Raw genomic sequence first — 27,237 nt, 5'->3', positions numbered from 1 at the left:
AGCACAAAATACAAAGATGTGTCCAGTTTCACTACAGCTCTGCGCGTTTACAAGTGTCGAGCGCTTGCTTTCGGAACGTCCTTCTGATTGGCTGAGCGAATGCCAGTGACATCAACCAACTTACTTTTGATTGGAAGGCTGGTTGCTGGGACTGTAGCGTTTGCAGGAAGTCACTTAACTGTTTGCGGGCTGGAAAACCAAAACTGAAGTTATCTTTTGTCACAGGACGAGTGCAACTGACTGGGGAGGATGTGTCCCGAAGCTCTGCAAACTGGCATGTAAGCTAGGTGGCCTGGGCCGGCGGTCGGACCCAGTAGCACGCCAAGGATGAGCGGCCGCGTCTTTGCTGCCTCCCGGCCGTTACCCTTTTAAATGTCAGCGTTCGAGACTGTAGGGGTAGCACGAGGCAGCAGAACGGAACAGTCGGATTGGCCGCACGCCTCAGTTCTAGACGCACCTCTCCACCGAAAGGCCGTTCTGACTGGCAGGGGGAGAAAGTAAACAGAGTTGAATCACCCTCCCCGCTGGCCAATTGGAGGGGGTTTGGATTGTGACGTGATGGGATTCTGCGAAATTGTTACTGAGCGAGAGAATGCCGGAACGGTGCGGACCGGCAGGAGCTGGGGCTCAGAAGCCGTCAGTGGACTGGGGGAAAAGTGTGTCTTAGACCTTTCGCTCCGCCTGCTCCTTGCCACCTGCGTCGGGGTGGTCGGGTGAATGTCTAGGGGCTTTGGCTCGACGGTGAGGCGGCCGAGGGCGTGTGCTTCTCTTGCAATTTCCTCTCCCAGCGCCTCGGGGGCGTTTTCAGTCGAATAAACTTGCGACCGCCACGTGTGGCATCTTTCCAAGGGAGCCGGCTTAGAGGGGCCGGCGCGCCTGTCGTGGGGATCGCGCCCAGAGCAGGGCAGGGACAGCGTCGAGAGGCAGCGGCGCGGCGGAGCCCCGGGCCGTGGATGCTGCGTGCGGAGGCGCTGCCGGTTACGTAAAGATGAGGGGCTGAGGTCGCCTCGGCGCTCTAGCGAGTCGGAAGCGCCCCGCGCCCCCGCCCCCTTGGCCGCCGCGCCGCGCCGCGCCGCGCTAGTCGTCCGAGGCCAGGGCAGCCAGAGCCGAACCTCCGCAGCCACCACCAACTTTGACCGCGCCTCCGAGGCTGTTGTCGCCCGCACCATGTCCGCGGCCGCCTACATGGACTTTGTGGCTGCCCAGTGTCTGGTTTCCATTTCGAACCGCGCTGCGGTGCCGGAGCATGGGGGCGCTCCGGAAACCGAGCGGCTGCGACTACCTGAGCGCGAGGTGACCAAGGAGCACGGTGACCCGGGGGACACCTGGAAGGATTACTGCACGCTGGTCACCATTGCCAAGAGCTTGTTGGACCTGAACAAGTACCGACCCATCCAGACCCCATCGGTGTGCAGCGACAGTCTGGAGAGTCCTGATGAGGATATGGGATCCGACAGCGACGTGACCACCGAATCTGGGTCGAGTCCTTCCCACAGCCCGGAGGAGAGACAGGATCCTGGCAGCGCGCCCAGCCCGCTCTCCCTCCTCCACCCTGGAGTGGCTGCGAAAGGGAAACACGCCTCCGAAAAGAGGCACAAGTGCCCCTACAGTGGCTGTGGGAAAGTCTATGGAAAATCCTCCCATCTCAAAGCCCATTACAGAGTGCATACAGGTTAGCAGCGTCGTCCTTCCCCCGCGCTCTGGGGTTAACCTTTGGCCGGGCAGAGATCCTAGGGTGCAGGACACCGCACTCGGCTTAGAGGGTGCAAACATTTTGGATACGATGCTGTTTAACTCTTTACTAATTTAATCGTACCGAGACGGAAAGCTCACTCTCTCCTTAATTGTCCCCGGTGTCTGGAAGCCACCGAGAGCCTTAAACTGGCGGAAAGGGAGAGTGCTTTGCGTGGTTTGGAGAGGAGCGGGGCCCGCCCCGCCCCCGGCCCGCCCCGCCCCCGGGACTCCGCACCCGGCCATGGTGGGGCACCCCAGCTGTGAAGATGCTGGTGGTGGGAAAGTCAGATGGCGTATCTTTTATTTCATTCCGTTGTGGGGTTGCAGTGAGGTGGTCGAAACGTGGGGGGAAGCTGCACATTTTACATCAAGCCGTTTAAGGATGACTAAGGACTCATTTAGCTGAATGCCTGCTACTTTTCAGGGTTCGCCAAGGTGGTTTTAAATTTGGCCTAGAGTCCCCTGAGAGGTTTAAAATGACACTGCTTCAGGCAGCAGAGGAGTTTGATCAAGTAGTGGTTGGTGGGTTAACTTCGTCACTAGTTAGCCCTCTCAGTGAGCGAAATTACAGAGCTGATTTTTTTCCCCCTTGTGACTTGGGTTGGCCTTCCAACCCTGAATACAGCGGTTTGTGTGGAGGTGTGGTCCTTGCTGGAGGTCAAGGTAGTGAATGTTGGGCGGCTTTGGAGGCTGCCAGGTCGACCCCAGGGAGAACAAGCAGCAAGGCTGGATAAATGAATGCGACTGCAAAGACATCTGCTGTATAAGATGGGCTTTGGAGACTTGTGGGGACCTTGGTTAGCCAGTTCTGTTGGTTCTATTTAACATGCACTGAAAAAGTTGGAAAGCATTCACATTTGGACATACTGTCCGACCATCTTTAGAGAGATTCTTTTATAGCTGCTGTTCTGATAAGGTGTGTGGGGGTGGGCTGGTCCTCTCAACAGCTTTTCCCTGTGCCCTATAGACGCCATGTTTAAGAGGTTGTTGGAGTTGCTTGGGAAGGTAGCTTTTTGGTGTAACGGTTTGATACTTTGAAGGAGAGACCCTGGGCCTTTGGTTTCAAAATGATACTTTGTTGGGATTTTCCGTTTTGCTTTGCTTTTGCTTCTTAAGAGAAAGACTGTGTGACTGCCTCTCAGTTTATTTCCAAAGTGATTCTTGTGGAGGTGGCTGCTGGCACAGGAATAAATCTGAATTTCTTCCATGGCTAATGCAAGATCAGGTTCTGTTTAGGGTCAGCATCTAGGTTGCCATAAAACAGCACCTTTTAAAGTTTCTATCTGTAAGGTTGAAAGGCACGTGCCAGCATTGGGGGTTGTGACCTTTAGCGTGGCTCTGGGGGTGAAGTAGGGGTGTATCAACCAGGGTGTTACTCACCGCAGCTGTTGGGCGGGCCTGGCCATGTCAGCCATGTTCCCGGAGTTCAGTTGTTCACATAGACACCCACTGCCACCTTGAGCAAAGACATTTTCTCCTTCAGGGAGCTGCCCAGTTGTGCAGCTGCGGAGGCCCGCAATGCCTCTGTGAGCTACAGAGTGGGTCAGACTCAGGAATAGGATTTCCAGGGTTCTGGGCCATTCGGCTGAGTGCTTTTCTTAGGCATTTATAGAAATGGCTGCTTATGTGTGCGTGCATGCGTGCTGCTCTTTAATTCTCCATAAGGCAAGTCGGCTCAGCTGTTTTCAGGAGAACCTTTTACACAGTCCAGAGAGGGAAATGAAGGGAAATGTTCATCCCATTTTAAGTGCTACAGTCTTTTACAACTAGTGATATGATGATTGCTGGTGTCTTATTTGTCTGGGGTGAAGGTGGGGGGTCTGATATCCTAGCACATGGTTGGACAAAAACCCCCCAGTCTCTAAATATTGCCAGAAGCAGGACTTGTGTATTAAGGATACTCTTAAGAGACTTGTAGGAGGTTTCATGCATTTGGAAGTTTCAGATAACAGCTTCAAATTAAATCTTCTTTTGGGTGGGGTAAAGAGCTTCCTGATTTTCTTTCTTCTGGTAGTTAAATCCAGAGAGTGGACAGAGATAGCATTTAAAATGTCTGCCTTCTGTGAAGATTTAAGAGCTAAAATCCCAGCCACACCCCCTTGCTCAGTACTGCTCAACATTCCCTTGAGAATCCCTCTGCTTGCTCACTTCCTTATAGAGCCTCAAAGAGCTGCTGCTTCCATAGTAGACCAGCAGCAGCTTTAGAAGTTGAATTTTTTCAACAAGTTTTCAATTATTTTGGTGTAGCTTCTTTACATAGTGTCCCGAGAGAAAGGAGAGTTGAGGCTAATCGAACTGGGTTGTGACGTGTCCTGTTTCCTAGTTGTAAGACCCTGAGCAAATTGCTTTGACTCGGAGTTTTCAAACTAGAGGTTTGTGGCTGAATTTGCTTGTGCATTTGTTTGGCCTGGCCAGTATAGAGTATATAAAAATTAATTAGTTACAACATCTAAAAATCAGAATTTCAGCACAAATATAGAAATCTGGCTTCTGTGGAAAAATTTTAAAATCTGGCAATATAGCACCTGAATTCTTGTCTAGCAACAATCAGTTTGAACTAATCATTTCTTGTGTGGGCCAGTGCCTCTTATTTTAATCATTAAGATGGTCTCTGCTGGCATTTTTGTTTACAACCTCTACTTTGAGCCTCCATTTCTTAATCCACAGATAGGTATAGTATTCTAAACTCATAGGTTCTTGTGCAAAGTTAACGTATATAAAGCACGTAGAAGTGTCTGGGGTATAGCTCAATGGTAGAACACTTGCCTAGCATGTGTGAGGCCATGGATTTGATCCCCAACATTGCAAAAATAAATACATAAAGCACTTACTAAGACTCCACACCGTTGAGCAAGGCTAAATATTATAGTTTGTGTGTAATATAGAACATGTCCTCAAAGTAAGGACATAGGATAAACTTTTTTTTTTTTTTTTTTTTTCCGGTACTGGGGATTGAACCTGGGGTGCTTTTACCATTAAGCTACATACCCAGCCATTTTTATTTTTTAATTTTGAGGTAGGATTTCACTAAATTACTGAGACTGGCCTCGAACTTGTGGTCCTCCGCCTCAGTCTCCAGAGTTCCTGGGATTATAGGTGTGCTCCATCTCTCCTGGCACATGTTAGTTTACATTTTCAAATAATTTGTTCAATTTGATTTCCCTCAGCTTCTAGACCAGATATATCTATCTAGGTGATAAACCTAAAGTTTAAATAATGGATCCATTGTTATCCGGAAGGAAAAAAAAGGTGCAGCAAATACACTCTGTTCTGTTCTCAGGCTTTTTAGACTCTGGTAGCAGACCAAAATGTATCAGGCCATACTGCTGTTATTTGAAAATGTAGCATTGAGCTTATCCTAAGTCTCCTGACTTTGTGGATACATTGCACAAGGCACTGCATATTTGGGGTGGGGTGGAGGTGTATCCTTTGGAGAAGGAAATAACTACATCCTAATTCCAGATCTGAAGCCATCAGAACAGGCTGATATAGAGTCACACTGGGTTGATAACAATCAACAGAAACCTTAGACCTTGTTTTCGTGTCTAAGAGTATTTTATTTTACTCTTTTTTGGGGGTAAGTCAGCTGTCATCCATAGGTGACAATAGGTCGAGCTGATGACACAGGTGATGGGAGTCTGAAAATCAGTCCCAAACACCAATCATCCCAGCCCAGTTCTATAAAAAATAAATAAATAAAAACCAACATCTTTTTTTTTTTTTTTTTTTTTTTTGCGGTACTGGGGATCGAACTCAGGGCCTTGTGGGAGGCAAGCACTCTACCAGCTGAGCTATCTCCCCAGCCCCGCAACATCTTTTTTAATAAAGCAAAAGGAAACATCTATACAACAAGGAGTGGCAAGAGCCGCAGCAACCCCGATTGGCTGCCTGTGCTGCTCCTTAGCCTATTGGAAGGTTTTCCTGGGACACTTAGACCACCTGGTAAAAGGGACCTGCATAGCCTCCGCAGCAGAAGTCCTTCTCCAATACCAGAAACAGATTTTTCAGCTCCTCTAGGAGTGTCCACTACTGGCCCCCTCTTAACTCAGGTGAAAAGTTTGTTTACACAGGTGCCGGGTTGTTCTGAGCCTCTTGAACTCTTTTCCCTAGCTTTGGAGTCAACTATTTGCTTGAGTCTAGTGTCAGAAGGGCAAGGGGGACCCATCTCCTTTCCCCAAGGGGTAGGGCTTCAGGGACCAAAAGCTTTATTCTGACCCCAGGCCCTGACTAAGGGATCTTACCTGCCCACAAAGCAGCACCTGCCTGGTCTTTGCCACTTTCTCTTCTCTTCCTGAGTGGAACCAAGACCCTGTACCCTGGTCCTTAAAGAGGCATCCTCTCTGCCCTGTTCTTTCCACAGGACTCCCCAGACTGATTTAGAGAGTGGCATTTTTTAACCACTAAACCTGAGGGAAGCTTGCACAGGTAAATGTTTCTCTACCTTTTTTCCATTCTCCCCTAATGAGATTAGACTTTTTAATAAATGATTGCCCATACCTCCGCCATGATATTTTAATACCACAGTCACATTGTAGAGCTGTTTATGGACTGTGACCTTTTAGAAAGCCACAAACTATTGCAGAAACTTAGAGTTTTTGTTTTTTTTTTTTTTTTTTTTTTCCACCTTCCAAAGCCGTTAGGGACAATGTCACCCCACCCTACCCCCAATAATAGAATATAAACATACTTGGAAGTATCCTGTTAGGGAGAAAGAACGATCTGCCTTGGAGAATGGAGCAAAGGGGGTTGTATGTAGATGGCCTCTGCAGACAGAAAAGGTTTCTAAGCAGGCATGGTTCCTGTGGGTTTGCTTCTGTGTCAGACCAAAGGTGAAGACTCCCATGAATCCAGGGAAGGATGGCCCCTCAGCTCTCCAGCCCATGGCCATAGTCACCCCATGAGGATGGGGGGCCAGGATTGCTCTTATTCCTGGTCCTGAAAGGGGGAAAGGACCAGTTGCTATCCTTCCCTCATTTCTCACCTGTCCCCCATCATCCAGCATCTATCTGCCCTAGCAGTGACAGGGTGGAGATGCCTCAGAGGAGTCATTCTGAGGCTGGCAGGATTACTGTTTGACAACAAGAAAACACAAGTGGAGTAAAATTACAGAGTACACACATCATCTCTGTGATTTTCCTCTCAAATCTTCTGTGGGTGGTGAGAAGTGAGGGGAGGGGTGTAAGTGGGGCCCTGGGTGGGAGGGGGAGGTGTTAGAGTAAACAGTGCTGTTTGGATGGTCAACACCCCATTACCTTCAGACACAAAGCTGTAACCTGGGGAAAATGAATTCTGGATTCTGAACATAAGGATCAGATTTATATTCTTGTCTCAACTGTTGACGTTTCTCCCAAGAACTAGTCATTCTGCAAACGTCTGTGGGAAATTCCCAGATTGAACTTCCCAGGGAGAAACATCATGTGACATATTGGGAAAGTGGCTGACAATGGTCTTCCCTAATAAGTTCATTGAGAAGAGAAGTGGGCGGATGATTTCCCAGTACTCACTTTCAGGAGTCCCTAAGACAGCATGTGATGCTCTGATTGGAAGCCCATCCATTTGATTTCTCAAAGCCTTGTGATCATTAGCATTCTTGATTTTTTTTTTTTTTAATGGCTTTACTGTGTTCCTCATTAGTCTTGACTTCCAAATCTGATCCCCCCGCATCTCCCTTTGGCTGTTCTCAGCCTCGGGGAATAGCTTGCAGTGTGCAGAGCCTTAGCTACTGACAACCTCCCTCCCCCACATCCGACCCACCCACCTTTTCCCAATGTTTCTCCAGCAAACCCAGCGCCCACTGAACGGCGTGAATTAGTGCCTAGTAATTGGTACAAAGGCACTTTGTGTTTCTATGCAACACACACAAAAAGGGAGGGGTAAAGGAAAAAGGAGGAGAAGAAAAAGAAGTGGGGCGGGGAGAATAATCCCAGATGGTTGAAAAGGGAAAGAAGTGAGATCCTCTGTCAGTGGTCTTGGAGGAATCCTGGCTTTCCCTCCACCCCACTTTGTGTTGGAAGTTAGTCACAGGCCTAGGCCTGGTCCAGAGCACTTGGTGGCAGCAGTCATTAGTATTGAAAGAATAGAACTCAGAGGTTGGAAGTGACCTTGAGAGGTCATCTCATCCATCATTTTGTCTGTAAAAAAGCATGTGCCATCCTCTCAGAGATGTGGGGAGTGTTCTGTTTAAATATTTTGGGGGACTTGGAAGGCTTTGGAAGCACTCTGCCAGAACTCAAAAGCTGCCTGCCTATCTGCCTTCACTAGCACGTGACTCTGGACCTATTGCGTAATCTACCAGGGCCACCTTTTCTAGGCAGCCCTTGAGGGTACCAGGTACCCTGAAGGGTTTTTTAGCAGAAAATACTAAAACCTCTATTTCAAGCTTAGTTCTCTGGATGTTCAGTTCTTCCTTCATTTTGAATTCCTTCTCCTCAGGTTCTCCTGAGGATTTCAATCTGTGCTTAACATTTTTTTTTTTTTTTTTTAAACTTGGGTTTAAAGAGCTGATTCGAGGAATTAACCAAGTAAAAGGGCAGAGGTGGAGTCAGCCTGTGGCCTCTGCCCTTCTATTGTGGAGCACCACTCCCGGAACAGCCCAGGGCATAGCTGTGGGAGGGTTCCTATTCCCTTCCTGGAATCCTCCTGAAACTTTAATACCTTTGTGGTGCATTAAGGCCAAAAGTAAACATTTCTCTTGTCGGGACATCAAGCAGTCCCCTCAGCAAATATAAGATTAACATTATTCATTAGTATGAGGTCCCCACTAAGGGAGTGAAAGGCATCCATTTTTTCGTTTGTAGGGTCTCCCATTTCCATTTGTCCTTAATGCCTGTGTTAATGATGATGTTCTGTGGGCTTTCCCTATTTATCTCAGTTTATGGTGAACTCTACTAGACAGGAATTCTGAGATAAGAACCGAGAATCTAGACCTAATGGTTCCAGAGCTGCAAGAACCAGTTAGTTGACCATATAACTCCAGAGCTGCTAGATCTTTGAATATTAATTTTAATTAATTTTTACCGGGGATTGAACCCCAGGGACATTTAACCACTGAGCCACATCCCCAGTCCTTTTGTGTTTTATTTTGAGATAAGTTCTTGCTAAGTTGCTTAGGGCCTCGCTAAATTGCTGAGGCGGGCTTTGAACTTGCCATGCTCCTGCCTAAGCCTCCTGAGCCACTTGGGATTACAGGCATGGGCCACCACGCTCAGCCTATTTTTATTTTTTGCAGTGCAAGGGATCAAACCCAAGGCTTTGCAGATGCTAGGCCAGTACTGCACCACTGAGTTACACCCCCAGCCCCTGAATTTATTTATTTTTTTTAGTGAAATGATTATGTTCACAAATTTGAACAGGAGAATTGGAATTCATCCCTTACTGACCAGATTGAGTCTTTCAAAAGAGTGAGGACATTATTTCAATAGATTAAAATAAAAAGACAGAATCTTAAGCCATACAAAATTAATGACAAGGTTTTGAAATATGGGCAGTGATGTTTTGTGTTCATTGAAGTTTAAATTTGTTTCTGGAGCTAAGCCTTCATCCTAGTAGAAATGCATGCCTGCAGGAGGGTCTGACTTGAACAAAAGTGGAACCAGTGAGCAGGCCTTCCTGCAGGTAGCAGACCTTTTAGAACTGGAAGGAGTTTTTTGTTTGTTTTTTGTAGCACTGGGGATTGAACCCAGGGCATCCTAAAAGTGAACTACATTCCCAACCCTTTTCATTTTTTTATTTTGAGGTAGGGTCTTGCTAAATTACCCAGACTGGCCTGGAACTTGTGATCCTTCTGCCTCAGTCTCCTGAGTAGCTGGGATTATAGGCCCGTGCCACTCACCATGCCCAGCTAAAGATTCTTAGAATTTTTGTTTAGAATTCTAGATGAATCATTTCTTTAAATAATATTGAGGGACTGTTATGCAGAAAGCTGTGCTAAATGCTGATAGCAGTCACTGTGAATTTTGTCAATAGCAGCAATAACACATCAAATATATATTATATGCTAGGTTCCAAGCTGAATGATTTCATTCATGGCATTCAGTACCTGTGATAGAAAGGGACTGTTATTCTTATTTCATAGGAGAAATCAGAGTAGTTAACCTGATCCAAGGTTACAGTGGAATTTTCCTAGTATGTTTATAGGTGCTTGGAGTTGTAAATGAATAGCTGTTGACTTAAACCACTTGGGTTTCTGGTAGTGGGAAGAGACTGTTTAACTCTTAGATTCGGCTCCCCCAAAGCCATCCGTTTTTCAGCTGTCCACTCCTGTTCTAACTCTGGTTTTTATCTGGTAATCACGAACCTTGGCTAGGAGTTTTGGCAGACATCTTGGACACTGATCACACCTACCTTGTATTTTCCATAGTTATCCACAAACTGTTTCCTTTCAATTGAAAAAGAACTCAGTTTTAGATCCAATACTATATTAGTCAGGGTTTTTTGGTTGCATGCTATCCAAACCTGGACTGGCTTAGTAAAAAAACAGAACTTTATTGGTTCAAGTTGCAGACACATCTGGGGTAACTAGAGTTTCAGGTTTTCTGGATACAGGTGCTCAGTGTCTTCCGTCTCTGGGACTCAGCCTTGTTGTCTTTTGCTCTGGCTTCATTCATGGGCAGGCTGTCTCCAAAAAGTGTTAAGATGGCTGCCTGCAATGCCAGACTCACATCCTGCCAATTCAGCAAGTCCCATGGAAAGGAAATTTCCCATTCCCAATGATTCTAGCAAAAGTCCCTGGCCTTAAGCTCCATGGCTAAACTCAAATGTATGTCCATCCCTGAGATCAATTCCTGTGGCCTAACTGGGGCTCATCCAACCTCCTGGGTCTGGAAGAGTGTGATAACCTCCAGGAATTACATGGACTCCAGTGGGGAAGGAGTAGTTGAAAAAGGAACTTCAGAGTTTGTTGTTCATTACCCAAAAGGGAATAAATTGAAGACAGGCAAAACTAACACCTAGTCCCTCTACTAGCTCAATTAGACCCACAAGCAGATGTTCCAAAGAACAGTTTGACTAAATGGGAGACAAAACCGTATGACATCTTTTCCTCTCATCTCTGGACTTCAACCTAAAAGGCCATTAATGAACAGACAACAGGTTTGTACAGAAAATAGATTATTTGGACATGTTTGTGCCGATTCATACTTATAGGCCTTTTTGAGAAGATAGATGATCTTGAAGCTAGCTCTAAAGCCTCACATGGAACAAATATGACAGCATGATCTTAGAGGAAAAACAGAAAAAAGACAGAAAAGGTGAAAAAGAAAGAATGAAAAAGGAAACAAAGCAAGAAGTAACTGCATTATTTTCAAATAATAGTGTAATCTTCAGAGCCAGTCACTTGATCCTAACTCAAGACTGTCCATTTAATGCTCAGAGAAATGAATCATGTTTACAGGAACACTTATTACCCTATGTGCTAATAAAGGCCTAGTCTGTGCAAAGATGAACTGTTTATGTAGCGGTTCCCACTGACATCCAGAAGGCTATTCAGTGTGCACAATACTACACAAAAACACCCTAAGAAATCACAAGAAACAAAAAGGAGAGCTCGAAAATAACTAAAAAAAAAAAAAAAAAAAACAAAACACATAAATTTGACTTAAATCCCAGGGCTACCATAATTCTACTGTAGCTTTATACCATTATCATTTTAATGGAAGTAAGCCGAATGACCACCAAACAGCTGGCTTTCCCTCGTTCGTGTTGCAAATCATACCCATGACCAGCCACAAAATGCTCCTCTGTGAGCAGGACCCGGCTCATCAGGGCTTCCCAGCAGGAGAGAACATGGGCTGTTTCCCTTGAGTCATTTATTCTCAATTCCTGTATGTTCCCAAATTTCAAGACACCACCCAGAAACACCTATCCCAAGGAGGGTTCCTCTGAGATCTCAGGATGGTTGGACAGCTCAGGCCTGCACTTCTTGGTGGTCTTTGGTGATGAACACACCAAACCATGAGAATTTAGTGGTCCACTTCATCCCAGGAATCCAGGGGTTAAAGTTTGAAAAACCGTAACGGATAGCAGTCCATGTGGCCTGTGAGTAGGAATTATGGTCATCGCAGCTGTACCCTGGTTCTAGCAGTGAGCAGAGCCCCAGAGGGGAGAGTTGCAAACACTTGCTCAAATAGCATTGCTTGTCACTGTGAGTCTTTATGTGCCTCTTGTCAGGAAGACTAGGCATCTACTAATTAGGCCCCAGTCTTCATTTCTTTTCTTTCTTGGTATTGGGGATAGAATCCAAAAATGCTCTACCTCAGAGCTGCATCCCCAGCCCTGCTCCCTTTAAAATTTTTATATTTTAAATTTTCTTTTTAATTTTTTTTTATTTTTACAGACTGCATTTTTTAAAATTCATCTTTATTGTGAACAAATGGGATACATCTTATTTCTCTGTACATGAAGTAGAGGCATACCATTTGTGTAATCATACATTTAGGGTAATAGTTTTTGATTCATTCTGTTATTTTTTTTTCTCCCCACAGACTGCATTTTGATTCATTGTACATAAATGGGGTACAAATTTTCGTTTCTTTGGTGGTGCACGATATAGATTCATACCATTCGTGTAATCATACGTGTACATTGGGTAATGATGTCTGTCTCGATCCACCATTTTTCATATCCCTGCAAAATTTTTATTTTAAGACAGGATTTAAGTTGCCCAGGCTGGCTTTGAACTTGTGATCCTCCTGACTCAGCCTCCCATATCACCGAGATTATAGGCATGCAACACGGGACAACCAGTCTCCAGTCTCCATTTTTGCTGTCAGGGAAAAAATGTTATCTTAGCAATTCAGGGTCTCACAATTACTTCTGATAAACTTTATTCTCTTAGGTTAAAGTTTACAAAATCAGGGTTCTTGCTCTGATTTGGGGTCCTTTGCTTTTCTTTCTTGTGATTGTGCTCTGTTATTCAGCTGGCAGGAGGCTCTTGTTGTTTTGTCATCATGAGAGAGCCATCCATGTGGCATGCCATCCTTTGCTCTTGGTGGTCTTCAGCGGACACTGTGAGGCAGCCCTCTTCTAGCGGTGTTTTTCCAAGTGAGCTTTTGGGCTTAGGAACACAGTCCTTCCCACCCTAATTTGGGGAAGGGTAGAAATCTTAAAGGCATGCACTGAGATACAACCCTTTCGAGCCACAACTGTCCAACTTGTCAGGCACCATGTGTAGGTGGGCTTCCTCAGAGGGGCTTATGCATGCTCCCAGTATGCCTGGGGAAGCCAGGCAACGGTGGTACTCTTGGGGGACTTCCCAACCCTGTCAAAAGGAGAGTTTAGGATTCAGGGCACCGCTTAGAAACCTCTGTATTTATACAGATGTTCCTGTATTTGCTGGGATGACAACCTAATAAACATACATTGGGAATATAGTTAAGTCAAAAATACTTTTAATATATGTAAGCTACCAAACATTCTAATTTAACAACAAACTGCACCGTAGAGTATGGGTTGTGTCCCCTTTGGATGGAGTGGCTATCTGGGAGCTAGGAGATGGGATCCACACAACAGACACCAAGATACAGCTCTTGCTGGGTTGAGTCAAGAATCTCCTGTCAGCCATCTTTCATTGGAGGCCCACCAGCCTGCCTGAGCTTTCTCATAGATCCATTGAGGTTGAGGTCATACTAGCAATAGGCAGACAGGCTTGCTTCCTAGACACCAAAGAGCTACAGGAAGGAAGTACAGCATGCAGTTGTTACACACACCCCCTTCCCATTTCAGAACATACAGTGGGGCACCAGCTGCTTTCCACACATGCACACAAGGATCAGGAAGTAAAATCTTACTTCCAAGCTCTATAGTGATTCCACTGAATCAACAAATGAAACAAAAGGAATTCAAACCCTAGGGGGATTCAGTGAGCAGTCAAGAGCAAATGGTAGTAGGACGGGATAGCATTGGGGTATTTGTATTCATCCAGAACATCTACGGATAGCAATATTTCTGACAAAGGAAACCTTTATTTTCGTGTGTGGGGGGTGTACCAGGGGACTGAACCCAGGGTCACTTAACCACTGAGCCACATCCCCAGAGCCCCCTCACCTTTTGTGTTATTTAGAGACAGGGTCGCGCTAAGATGCCAAGGCTGGCGTTTTGAACTCACAATCCTCCTGCCTCAGCCTCCTGAGCTGCTGGGATTATTGATTTTTGCATCCAGTGTTAACAACTGAAATTATTTCTGCAAGAAAGGGGTGGTGGTTGACTGTACACCTCTTCTGTCATGTTAGTGGTTCTACCCACGAGGGTAGTGGAGCATGCAAAAAAGCAACTGGTCACGTTTGTACCTGCCATTTTTTGTTGCCTCTGGGTGGGAAGGGAGGCCAGGTGGTAGTGAACATAGGTGTTTGGGTGCTGGGGTCTGGGGCTGTGTTGGGTTGTGTGCCCAGCAACCTCGTTCTTGAGGAATGCTTTCCTGGACTCTGATCATTCTTTCTCCTTGTTCTCTTCCTAGCCAGGGCTGTTCTTTGTTGGGCAATTCCTGCCATGGCTGTTGTTGTGATTCCACCTCTGAAGCTTCCTGTCTGTTCATGTGAGGGCCATTTCCTTCACACATATGGAAAGAGGAGGTGGCGGGGAGTAGGAGGAGTGAGAAAGCAGATGTATGTGCAGAAAGTTTTTAACTTTCTAACAATTTGTTTGAGAAGGAAACAGATTGACTCTTCCTTTCTTGGGTCTTGGACACCTGGAATGTCCCTGTAATTTCTCAATGTAAAGTAAATTACACATACCTCTGCCCCCACAGAATATATTTTTATTTATTATTTGTATTTTTTCTTTTTCTTTTTTTTGCATTACGAGGGATTGCATCCAGGGGCACTCTACCACTTTTTAATTTTGTTTTGAGACAGGGTATGTCTAAATTATCTGGGCTGGCTTCTCAAACTTGGAATCCTCCTGCCTCAGCCTTCTGAGTTGCTGGGATTACAGATATATACCACCACTCTCACTGATACTTTTTAAAAATATTAAAATAACTTTTAAAATAACTTTTTCTTGTAGTTAAAGAAATCTGAACTCACCGTTTTAAAAATCAGGAATGTAGGGGAAGATAACAGAAAGACTCTGTATCCCCTCACTAGTAGATAACCACCATTCGCATTTTGTATCTATTCTCCCAGGATTTTTTTTTTCTTTCTGTAGATATTCATACATTCATGCATGCATGCAGCAGATGACTTTTTAAATTTTTTTGTACTGGGAATTGAACCCAGAAATGCTTTACCACTGAGCATTACATCCCAGCCTTTTTTGTTTGTTTTGAGATAGGGTCTTGCTAAGTTGCTTAGGGCCTTGCTAAATTGCTGAGAGTGGCTTTGAACTTGCCATTCTCCTGCCCTGGCCCCCCCCGAGTCATTGGAATTACAGGTGTGCTCCACCTCACCCAGCTGACCTTCTCACTTAGCAGTATATAGCTAACATCTTTCTGTTTTCTTATATCAGTCTGGTATTTAATTTTTTTTTTTAAACAGGTCCATACTACTCCACTATATAGATCCACAATGATATATTAAAACAGCTTTTTATTGTTGAACATTAAAATTGTATCCCTCTATATTTTCATGTCCCTTTAAAATTATTACCAAAAATAATTCCAAGAAAAATATTGCCAGATGGCTGTGGATCAATCATGAGTCTCACCAGTGTGGTACTGTGCCTGTTTCCTCAAGCCTCCCCCAATGGTAGGTAAGAATGGACTTTTTGACATTTTCATCAGCCTCACAGATATTTCGTTGGTGTCTTAATTGGCATGTTTTGATTATGTGTGAGTTTTTTTTATATATTTATTTCTTGGTCATTAGTATTTCTTACCTTGTAAATTGCTTATTTGCATTCTTTCCCACTTTTATAAAATTGGACTACTCATTTTGATTTGCAAGTGTCCTTTTTTTTGCATAGATATATGCAAATAAACATATATTTGTGCCACATAGAAGTTTAGCATTTTTATGTATTCAAAACTGGCCTTCTAACAGAATTTTGGTTTCATGTTTAGAAAGTCTCTCTTCATTCCAGGATTCTAAAAATTGTTCACCTATATTTTCTTTTACCTTTATGATTTTATTTTTTGCACTTACACGAATAGCCCATTTGGAATTCATTTAAGTGGGAAGTATAAGGTAGGGATCCAGATAGTTTTTGTTTAACCTTATGTCTCCATCCTTCATGGAATTAAACATTTTTTGCTTCATTGATTTGAAATACTCCATTTGCCATATGCTAAATCCCTATAGATTCTTAGGTTAATTTCAGGCTCTACTCTGTTCCACCAATTTGTCTTTTCCTATGCTGGTATCTCAGTATCTTAATTATTTTCTTTTTTTTTTTTTTTTTTTTTTTGTGGTGCTGGGGATTGAACCCAGGGCCTTGTGCTTGCCAGGCAAGCACTCTACCAACTGAGCTATCTCCCCAGCCCCTAGTATCTTAATTATTACAACTTTAATAATGCATTTTAATAAGTACTATTGCAAGTGCTCACTTATTATTTGTTCTTTTAAAATTTTTCTTGGCAAGTTAGGTGTGTTTATTCTTCCAAATGAGCTTCAGAAATAATTTTGTCGTGTTCAAGAAGAAGAAATTCTTATGGCGTGTGTTAATTTCATAGATGAATTTGTACAGAATTGCTATGTTCACACCATTGAGTCTAACATGGGAAACATTCCATTTTTTCATTTTATTTCACATCAAGGTTTTATAGCTTTCTTCTCGATGGTCCTGAACTTTTATTGTTAAGCTTATTCTGAGTACTAATGCTTAGGAGGTTAGCATGTAAGAAAACCATTGCTCTTTTGTCTATTTATGCCTATGTATGCACTTTAATTTTTTTTTTTAAACTGGGGATTGAACCCAGGGACTTTAACTGCTGAGTTTCATCCCCAGCCCTTTTTAGTTTTTATTTTGATACAGGGTCTCTCTAAGTGGCCCAGGATGACCTGGAATTTGGGATCCTCCTGTCTCAGCTTCCTGAGTCGCTGGGATTACAGGCACTTCACCACCATGCCCTGCTGTGCTTAATTTATATGAGATTCTTCATGAATTTGTCTTGTTTTCCCAAATAAGGAAGTTGTGTCAACTGCAAATAATTCTCACTTAATGAGCCTCCTCGTTCCCATCATTTAACTTCTTGTCTTACTATCTAATTTCATTCACTAGCATTTCCTTTACAACATTCAATAATAATGACAAGAGTGTGTGTACCTTTATTCTTTCAGCTTGATTTAGTAAGAATACTAACTTTTTATTTACTTATTTACTTACTTATTTATTTATTTAATTATTCATTTATTTATTGAATACAGGGGATTGAATTCAGGGGCACTTGGCCACTGAGCCGCATCCTCAGCCCTATTTCTTTTTTGATTGAATAAAGTTTTATTTTTCCAAATGTGCAGTTGATTGGACCTATTCGTGCATCTTCACCAGCAGGTGGGGCATCTCCACCCTTGGTATTTATGATATAAATTACCTGAGCTATGTGCTTTGAAACCAGTTTGATAAGTCCTTCACTGAAGGGCTACCCTAGCCAGGAAACCTTGAATCTTTAGTCTCTTAGAAACCACAGCTGAGGTTATCTTAAACTTATAGCTGGGAACTTCCTTATAGAGTTTCTCATAAGTAGCTTTTTCAAACAAGACTAGATCGTTGAGCTTGTCCCGAACTTTGCCTTTGGATCATTTCTTCTTTTTGGCTTTGCCCCCAGATTTGTTCACTGGGTCCTTGTCTTTCTTGACCGACTTTTCCAGCATCTATCTTCTTTTCCTCTTTGGGTGGAATTGCAAAGCCTGGGAGCAGCAACAGTAACAGCTACTGGAGCCTCGTCAAGATGTTGGACAAAAAAGAAGTTCTGCTCACCAACAGGCCCACCGCAGCGCTATTTTGTATTTTATTTAGAGACAAGGTCTCACTGAGTTGCTTAGCACCTCGCTTTTGCTGAGGCTGGCTTTGAACTCGTGATTCTCCTGCCTCAGCCTCCCGAGCTGCTGGGATTATAGGCGTACGCCACCACACCAGGCAAAAATGCTAACTTTATTTCACTGTTGACCTTGCAGCAGGAAGGTTTCAGATCTGCATTTTATTTTTATCCTGCTGAGGAATTATTCTTCAGTTTTCCTAAAATCTTTTATTAGGGATGAACATTGAATAGTATCAAACATATTTGCATCTTTCAAGGCAAAGATTGTGTGTGCATGTGTGTGTGTGTATTAGCCTGTTAAAACGGAATAACATCAACATGATTTTCTAATGTCAAATAATCCTTTTACCAGAGAATTATAGGTACTTTTTTGCTGTTAGAAACCACTATTTAGGGGCAGGGGTGTAGCTCAATAGTAGAGTGGTAGAGGCCCTGCACCCCCGGCACCACAAACAAGCAAACAACACAGCTTTTTCCTAAAGATTTTGCCCATCTGAGTTGTATTCTGAAGAGGAGGCCTGAATCCCTTAATCTTTTCTTTCCTTTTTTTTTTTTTTAGTTTTTGTTTTTTTACCAGATTGGTTTACTTTTTTTTTTTTTTTAAAGGCCCTGCCTTGATTAACATTAGACCCTTTTATGCCCTTCCCTGGACTCTGGGAAGGGAAGATGAGAGGAACCAGGTAGGAAGGAGACTGTATTGAAGGCCTCCCTGACCCCAGGCTAGGATCTTAGTGGTAACCTGGCTGAACTCTGGGGACTCGGCAAAGACTTGGGTGTACAAGCCCTGCATTTGCCAAACAGCCTGTCCTCTTTCTTTTATATGGAGGACTCCCCTCCATTCATTTCAGGACCTTCCAAAGAAGAATGAGCTTCTCTGGGCATCATCAGCTAATTACTGGTAGAGAGGAAACTCTCAAGAAATGAACTCTCCCTGTGCTCTGTAGGCCCCACTCTGCTTCTCTACTAACCCACGTTAGGCCCAGGAGAATTCTGGGGCCCCATCTGTGTCTGCAGAGAGTCTTTTCACACATTTCGTGCCGTGCTCAGTAGCTTTTTTGATTAAGTTTATTTTATGCTCTGAGTCTGTCAGGGAGAGGTGCTTAGCTTGTTGCTGAAAGGGGTGGGGAGTGGTGTATAAATAATGAGAACTCAGAGAAACTTGTTATTAACAGCTCTGCTCCAGTAAGGCAGAGTTTATTGTGTCATTGCCTCTGGGTGTGTTTTCCTGTGAAGGCCAGAAATAAAGCACTGGTACAAGTCTGGTTTTTTTCCCCCCAGGAGGATGGTAACTTTCATTAATACTAAAGACAGGTTTAAAGAATCTCTGCTTGATCATTGTTTGTTATATGATGTGTTTGGTGTGAAGAAGGTTGGCCATTTATTTTCCTTTGGACCTTAGCATTGAGCCGAAAGAAAGTGAGGGCCTGACTTGGTTTCTCCCCCCAGGTTGTGGGATGAAGGATAAGTCACAATCCTGAAGTTCTCTCTTTTCCTCCTCTTGGGTCCCATTTAGACTTCAGTCTTCTCCCCATGTCTTTATGTTCTTTGGTGCAAACCATATATCTTATGTGTGCGCAGTGATGGGGATCAAACCCAGGGCCTCACACATGCTCTACCATTGAGCCATATCCCCAGCCCCAAACCACATATCATTCTTGGTGATACCTTATTACGTGTCTGCCATTTACTAACATGTGGGGATGTATCTCATAGAGGGTTGTCTGCAAACCTTTCACTGGAATAAAGGACCAGAAATTGTAGGTCTTCAAGCAGAGTCCAGTCTGCACACACACTGCTGGCTGGTGCTGTTTTAGAGTTGAATTTGCACACCTAGGTGGGGAAGGCAATCTTCAGTAGACCACAGATTTCACTCCGACCTGTCATTCAATGCAACTGGTGTTGTACTCATTTTATTATGTACCTTACTCCTGAGGACATTTGAATTTACAAACTCAACAATAGGTGTCATGGTTCAGATCTGGATTGTCGCTCAAAAACTCATGTGTGGAAGTCTTGGTCACCAATATGGCAATGTTCAGAGTTGGGAATTTTGAGAAGTGACTGCAGCATGAGGATTCTGACATCGTCAGTGGATTAATTCATTGATAGCTAAATGGACTACTGAGAATGCAGGTAGGGCATTGATGGAGGAAGTAGGTCACTGGGGGCATGCCCTTAGGGACAATATCCTGTCCCTGGTATGTTTCTTCTCCCCTCCTACCCTTCCTGGCTGCTATGAGCTGATCAACTTTCCTCTGCCGTGATGTTTCCTGTCTCAGAGCCAGCCAACCATAGTGAAAAACATGAACCAAAATAAACTCTCCCTCCATTAAATTGTTTATGTCAGGTATTTTGGTCACAATGATGAAAAACTAACACATCAGGTAGAATTCCAAATCTTCTGATCAAGATCAGTGGCCAGCCAATTTTCTGAAAAGGGTCAGATAGTAAATATTTTCAGCTTTGCAGGTCATACAGTTTCTGTTACAACTGCCCAACACTGCTGTGGTTGAGAGAGCAACCATAGATAATAGTTGAACTAGTTGAGTGTGGCTGTTGCCAGTAAAACTTTATGTAGGGGCATGAAATTTTTTTTATCTCATATAACTTTCTCCTCCATGAAATATTCTTTGGATTGTTTTCAACCATTTGGTCTTGGCTTATGGGCTGTAGTGTACTAACCCCAAGTTTCGATCACTGACCAAGGCGCCTAGTAGTTTTCCAAAGGGTTCCAAAAGAACACACATGATCTGAGGACTCTTGCACTAGCAACTCACTTCCAAGCAGATCTTTGTTACATGCTTAGCAACTGTTAGTTTAAGTTATACAAGTTCTGTGAGGCTAACACAGACTGCTGTGGGATCTTGATTTCCTTGGGGCTCTGTGGGTGTCCCTCTCTTCTCTCTGGAACACTTCAGAGGCAGGGGATGCTAGGTCAATGACAGCATCAGAAGCAATGAGGACAATCACAAAATGACAACTGGATGTAAACTAAATTAAAAGTGAATCAGTAGGAATGGGTCTGATTACATTACCATCTGTATCAATTGTCAGCATGAGACCTGGAAGGTCCCCTGTACCCACAGTGGATTCATGATGCATTCCACCAAGTGTCACTTCTGTGAAGCCATCTTCCTAATGCAAGATTGCCTTATTCCTTTCCAATTCTAGCTCACAGCAGATTAGCCTTTCAGTCCATTTTCCCCACAGTAGATAGATTCCCTCGAGTAAATAACCCCTTCCTCTCATGACTCAGTGGAAAGACGCAAGTACAGATGCCAATGAGTAAGCCAAGCCACATGACCAAGCCTCCAAGAAAACCACTCCTGACAGTTTTGTCCTAGCGAGCAGTGAGGAAACACCAGGCTTTGCCTTCCCCTTCTGTCTCTCCCCTCCACATCAGACTGCAGTGCAGAGGGGACCTTGTTTTGTTTTCTTTTGTCTGCTTTTTTGCTACTTATAACTCTACAAATTCTGTCTCCTTATTATATATTTAATGTAGCATGTATTAGAATATTTCCTCACAGACATTTTTTGGGGGTCAGAAAGGACTTTGCTGCAGTCTAACTCTAGAATAGCCCAGAAGTCTTGTCCATTATCCTAGTAACTTTCTGAGGTGGTTTTAATCAATATGTACAGATTAAGTAACACACGCACACACACACACGCACACACAGAACCCTCTGTGTTCATGGGTTCTGCATGAGCAGATTCAATCAAACACAAATAAAAATATTCAGAAAAGAGATTGAGGATATGGCTCAGTGGTCATATGCAAGAGGCCCTGGGTTTGATCTCCAGTACTACAAAATAAAAAATAAAAATATATTCAGGAAAAAAAACTTTTTTTTCTATGTCATTATTACCCTAAACAATGCAGTGTACCAATTATTTAAACAGCAATTAGGCATAATAAGTAATGTGGAGATCATTTAAAGTACATAAGATGTTCAAGTATATTGTTCCATTTTATAAAAGGGAACTGAGCATCCTTGGATTTTGGTATCCATGTGGTAGGGAGTCCTGGAACCAATTCCTCATGGATACCAAAGGATGACTGTATATAAGTTTGAGCATTTTGTAAGTGTTGGGCAGCGTGAGAAGGGCAAAAATCCTACATGATGTTGTCTTTGCCTCAAGGTCAACCTTATTGGGTTGTTACAATCTGCATTTTACTTTTTACTCAAATGATGGCAGAAGTGGGTAAAAATGCTTTGAATGCAGCACAAGTTGCAAAAGTATAGTTTTGCCCTCCACGTCTTTGTTGGATTTTTTGGTGAGGACCTTTTCATTATTTCTTCTCGGCCCCCTACAGGAGTATTTTCATGCATCATTACCCCCAGGCTCCTCCACTGGGCAGCACCTAGCATCCACTGCTGCCGTCGCAGCTCTTCAGCCCAGAGCTCACTGAGGATTTATACCTAGATCTGCATGTAGACAATCAGCTGCGACCGATTTGTTTTTCCACACTGGTTTTCCCACAAGAACTGGGTTTCCCACATGGAGGTTGTACAGAGTGTCAGACCATCGCTCTGCTCAGAGATTATCACAAAGTTGACAGAATTGGTTGCTGTTGGTTTTGTTTTAACGTTATTTGTACATCCCATCAGCATGGGTTAGGAGAAGCTGCGGGCGGGGATGGGGGGGATAATTTTCAGATGACTCAGATGCACGGTGCTGGACAGCTCCCAGCCTCTGCAATTTCTCTCTGGCTTCCAGGAAGGCTGGGACAGGAGTGAGAAAATATTCACTCATCACACCTACCAAAGACATGTCTGGAGAGTTCTGTGGAAACCAGGAGCCTGTGTGTCCTGTGTCTATGAAGCGGTTGCTTTGGCTGTGCTTGGAAAGGTGTGAGGAGTAGGCAGACGGCTTCAGAGCAGGGCGATGACAACCACTTAACGTGATGAGCAAGTCAGACTCTCATCTTCAAGTGCTCATTCTGGATTTTTGCTTCTGTGTGTCCCTCCTAGATGTGGACACAGGCCCTCCCCTTGCCATCACCTTGATAGGGGATGAGGGACAGGCTAGCCTGAGTATCTCTTGCAAGCAGGGCTTAGCGCCATTCTAAGTGGGACACAGAAACACTAGCATGACTCCAAGGAAAGCAATCAGAATGAGGAAAGATCTGGAAACAGTGCCAAGTCCTCATGACCCACAAAGAGACAGGATAGTTGAGTGGCTAGGTGCAGGTGGCTCAGCACTGGGGAGAAAGAGTCAGTTCATGTTTTCCAGTTGTTTTCTAATTGCTCAAGGGAGCAAGTACTCTAACCCCTTTCTCATCTATAAAATGGGGCAACCTTTTGGGATGTCCAATGGGAATACAGTGTGAAAATGCACCAGAATCCTTTATCTCTGTCTGCATGCCTGTGATCATTATTGTTTTCTAAAATTTTTTTGGCAGTACTGGGTGTTAAACCAGGGGAGCTTTATCCCTGAGCTATGTACCTCCAGTCCTTTTTATCTTTTGAGACAGGGTTCCCACTAAGTTGCCCAGGCTGGCCTCAAACTTTCGCTCCTCCTGCCTCAGCCTTCTGAGTAGCTGGGATTACAGGTGTGTACCATGGCACCTAGCTCATATGATTACTTTTATAATGCTAGTTATATGGAAAAAATTGGGTTCATTAAATCTAAAGGAGATAAGATTGGAGAAAGACATGATTCTGAAGGGGTATTACGTAGCAGTATTTCTGGTTTGACTAAAATATGGCCCTTGCAGGAAGGCAAAGTTCACATCAATAAGAAAATCTTTGTGACCGAAATGCTCAAGAGCAACCAGGCTGTCCTGCCAGGTATTAGGGCTCCTTGTCACAAGACTGACTGATACTGGGTATCCACAGCATCAGAGAGTTTGAGGGGAAAGGATCATTCCAGGTGTGAGGCTGGTTGGATAGGATGCCTCAATCCTCTTCCATCTCTATGATGTCAGGAAATTTAGCAGAGGGCTCAGGCTTTGAAGTCCTGAGAAAACTGATGAAACCAGCAATTGCATAGAATAAAATCAGAAAAAAATTTTCTGAGGGATCCAACGGGTACAAAATACCAAGCTTATTTGTCTAGAGAAGATGATTCTCAGCATTTTACTCATTATATTAGTTTTCTAGGGCAGAGTCACAGACTGGGTGGCTAAACAACAGATGTTAAATATGTCCCACAGTTCTGGAGGCAGCTGTGTTGGTTTCTTCTGAGTCCTCTCTTCCTGTAGATGGTATTTTCTAACTGCATTTACATGGTCTTTCCTAATTTTTATATGTCTGTGTCCTTATGTATTTTATTTTTTTGGTACTGGGGATGGAACCCAGGGATACACTGAGCCACATCCCTGGCACTTTTTATTTTTTGTTTTGAGACGGGGTCTCACTAAGTTGCCGAGACTGGCTTTGAATATGCGATCCTCCAGCCTCAGTACCTCAGAGTGACTAGGATTATGGGTGTGTGCCACTGACTCCTATCTAATCTCTTTTTTAATTAGCAGGTGCACTACTCGGGATTTAACTCAAGGGCAATTTACCACTGAACTACACCACCAGCCCTCTTTTTTTTTTTTTTTTTTTTTTTTTTTTTTTTGTGGGGGTGGTGCTGGGGATTGAACCCAGGACCTTGTGCTTGCAAGGCAAGCACTCTACGGACTGAGCTATATCCCCAGCCCCACCAGCCCTCTTTATTTTTTATTTTGAGGCAGGGTTCTGCTAAGTTGCTTAGGGCCTCAATAAGTTGATGAACCTGTCCTTGAACTTGCAATCCTCCTTCCTCAGCCACCTGAGCTAGTACAAGCGTGTGCCACCATGCTGGCCTGATCTTTTCTTATAAGGATACCAGTCATGGATGAAGGAGCATCCCAGTGACTTCATTTAAACTTCATTACTTCTTTAAAGACTATTCCTAGGTATCCTCAGGGGATTAGTTCCAGAATCCCCTTTCAGATGCTAAAATTCACCTGATGCAGGAGTCCATCATAGAACATGCAAATGTTGAATTTGCATATAATCCATGCACTTTATTTATTTTTGTTCCAGGAATTAAACTCAGGGACCTTAACCACTGAGCTACATCCCCAGCCCTTTTTTAATATTTTCTTTAGAATCAGGGTCTTGCTGAGTTGCTTAGGACCTCACTCAGTTGCTGAGGCTGGCTTTGAACTCTCAATCCTTCTGCCTCTGCCTCCCGAGTCACTGGGATTACAGGCCTTTGCCACCACACTTGGCTCAATGCACTTTTAAGTCATCTCTAGATGGCTTATACTACCTAATTCAATGTAAAGGCTATGTAAATAGTCATTATAGTGTGATGTGTAGATAATAATGACAAGAGCAAAAGAGAGTATGTGATCAATACAGAGACAGTTTTTCCTTTCTGAATATCTTTCATCTGTGATTGGTTAATCTGTTGATGTGAAACCCACAGATAAGGAGGTCAATATTCTGAGGTATTAGGGTTTTGGGGGTTGTTTTTTTTTTGTTTTTTTTTTTTTTTTCCTGTACCAGGAATTGAACCCAGGGGCACTTTACCACTGAGCTACATCCCCAGTCCTTTTTATTTTTTATTTTGAGACAGGGTCTCACTGAGTTGCTTAGGGCCTGGCCAAATTGCTGAGACTGGCCTCAAACTTGCAATCCTCTTCCCTAGTCACTGGGATTACAGGCTGGGCCACCAAACTGAGCATTCTGAAGTTTTGGGTTTGGACTTCCACATAAGCGTTTGGGGAGGGGAGAAATAATCCAGCCCATAACACTGTGGACAAGGGACTTATCCTTTGAGTCTTAGGGGTTATCACCCACATGATTTCTAAATAGCATCCTGTCTCAATTCCCTTCTCTTAGGTGAGCGGCCCTTTCCCTGCACGTGGCCAGACTGCCTTAAAAAGTTCTCCCGCTCAGATGAGCTGACCCGCCACTACCGGACCCACACTGGGGAAAAGCAGTTCCGCTGTCCACTGTGTGAGAAGCGCTTCATGAGGAGCGACCACCTCACAAAGCACGCCCGGCGTCACACCGAGTTCCACCCCAGCATGATCAAGCGATCGAAAAAGGCGCTGGCCAACCCCTTGTGAGGTGCTACCCACGGCAGCCAGGGAGGGATGGACCCCGAAGGACAAGACGACTCCCAGGACACAGACGGACACACGGAAACCAAGCCCCAGAAGTGGCTTGGGGACAGCAGGAGGTCACTGCTCTTTGGTCAATATTCTGATTTTCCTCTCCCTATATTGTTTTTAAAAAAGCACATGGTAGCCTCAGATCGAAGTGAACACTTGTCCCCTTGCAGAGGCAACTCTGGGAACGTCTCTGACTGCTGGAGGGAGGCAGATGCTTTTGTTTTTTTTTTTCTCCTTTAGTTTTTTTTTTTTTTTTTTTTTGGGGGGGGGGGGCTGGGGTTGGGAGGGGGCAAGGCCAAGACTAGGGTAGAATTTTAAAGATTCACACCGGTGTACATATGTCTGACTGGGTGAGTTGACCTGTGGCACCACACAGCGATTCTGGGCCCTTGATGCTTGCAGTCTCTCCGAATTGTTTTCTTACCTTTTAATGTAATGACAAGTGTGCTTCAGTTTGTTTAGCAAAACCACTCTCTTGAATCACGTTAACTTTTGAGATTAAAAAAGAAACTCCATAGCACAGCTGTCTTTATGCAAGCAAGAACACATCTACTCCAGCATGATCCGCCATCTAAAGACTCGAAAACAAAAAAAGTTCCTTACAGTCAATGGGTAAGCAGAGTCCGAATTTAATCAAGACCAACCTTGGAAAGGTTACACCAAGTACGGAACTTTTCAGCCTTGCTTTGTATGAATTGTATTTTTTGGACATAAGCTGCACTTTTATTTTCTAATGCAGAGGATGAATAAGTTAAACACATGCTTTGAGGATAGACATTCTGTTTGGCACCATGTTATAATCTGCTTATTTTACAGTATACACATTTCCCTAAGAAATCATGGCAGCGATGTGAGGGCAGAATATACACAACACATGCTGAAGGAGGAGGGTAGCGTTTAAAAAGATACAAAAAGAAAAAAAAGTACCAACAGAATTTTAACTCTATTAACTTGTCCAAATTTTCTGATCCTTTTAGTTAACATCATCTAACTGTACCATAATGCCACTAAGAGAGAGTGCTTTGGACCCTTTCCAGTGTTATTTGAGTGGGTACATAACAGTAGGTCTAGAAATGCCTATTTGGGGGCGGGGGAGGGGGTGGGGAGATTTGGTGGTCTCCTTCCCACGGTCCTACAAATCTCCCACTATCAGGTGCAAGAGTTATATAAAAGGAAAAAGACCTGAAGTATAAAAAAAAGAAAAACAAACAAACAAACCCAATATGTAGTGAGTGTCAAGGGAAAATACCACGATGGTTTCAGAGGAGTCTCTGCTAACTAATCTCTTGGAGAACGCAGGCAAAGGAAATGCGTGCGAATGACATCACATCACTGTACCTTTTACATCAGTAGCCTCACCACTATATATCTTGTATCTAGGTGTCTACAATGGCCTAAACCACTACATCATACTATGCCATTTACTGAAAACTTAAGTTTGGCCTTTACAGGGTCATAGAAATAAACTGAGTTTTCATAGTTCAAAAAAACAAAAACA

The 27,237-nt window shown here is 43.8% G+C and overlaps 1 protein-coding gene across 1 annotated transcript; it reads left to right on the top strand.

Moving 5' to 3' along the window:
- The first annotated feature begins 218 nt into the window (after nt 1-218).
- Klf9 (KLF transcription factor 9) lies at nt 219-25,976 on the top strand. The gene is made up of 2 exons (XM_047525854.1): nt 219-1,672; nt 25,465-25,976. The coding sequence occupies exons 1-2, from the start codon at nt 1,168-1,170 to the stop codon at nt 25,692-25,694; spliced, it is 735 nt and encodes a 244-aa protein (XP_047381810.1). The 5' UTR covers nt 219-1,167; the 3' UTR covers nt 25,695-25,976.
- The last annotated feature ends 1,261 nt before the right edge of the window (nt 25,977-27,237 follow it).

The sequence above is a fragment of the Sciurus carolinensis genome, chromosome 14 (assembly GCF_902686445.1).
Source record: "Sciurus carolinensis chromosome 14, mSciCar1.2, whole genome shotgun sequence".
Classification (NCBI taxonomy): Eukaryota; Metazoa; Chordata; class Mammalia; order Rodentia; family Sciuridae; genus Sciurus; species Sciurus carolinensis.
The sequence above is the reverse complement of the archived record's forward strand: the minus strand, read 5'-3'. Positions and strand labels throughout refer to the sequence as shown.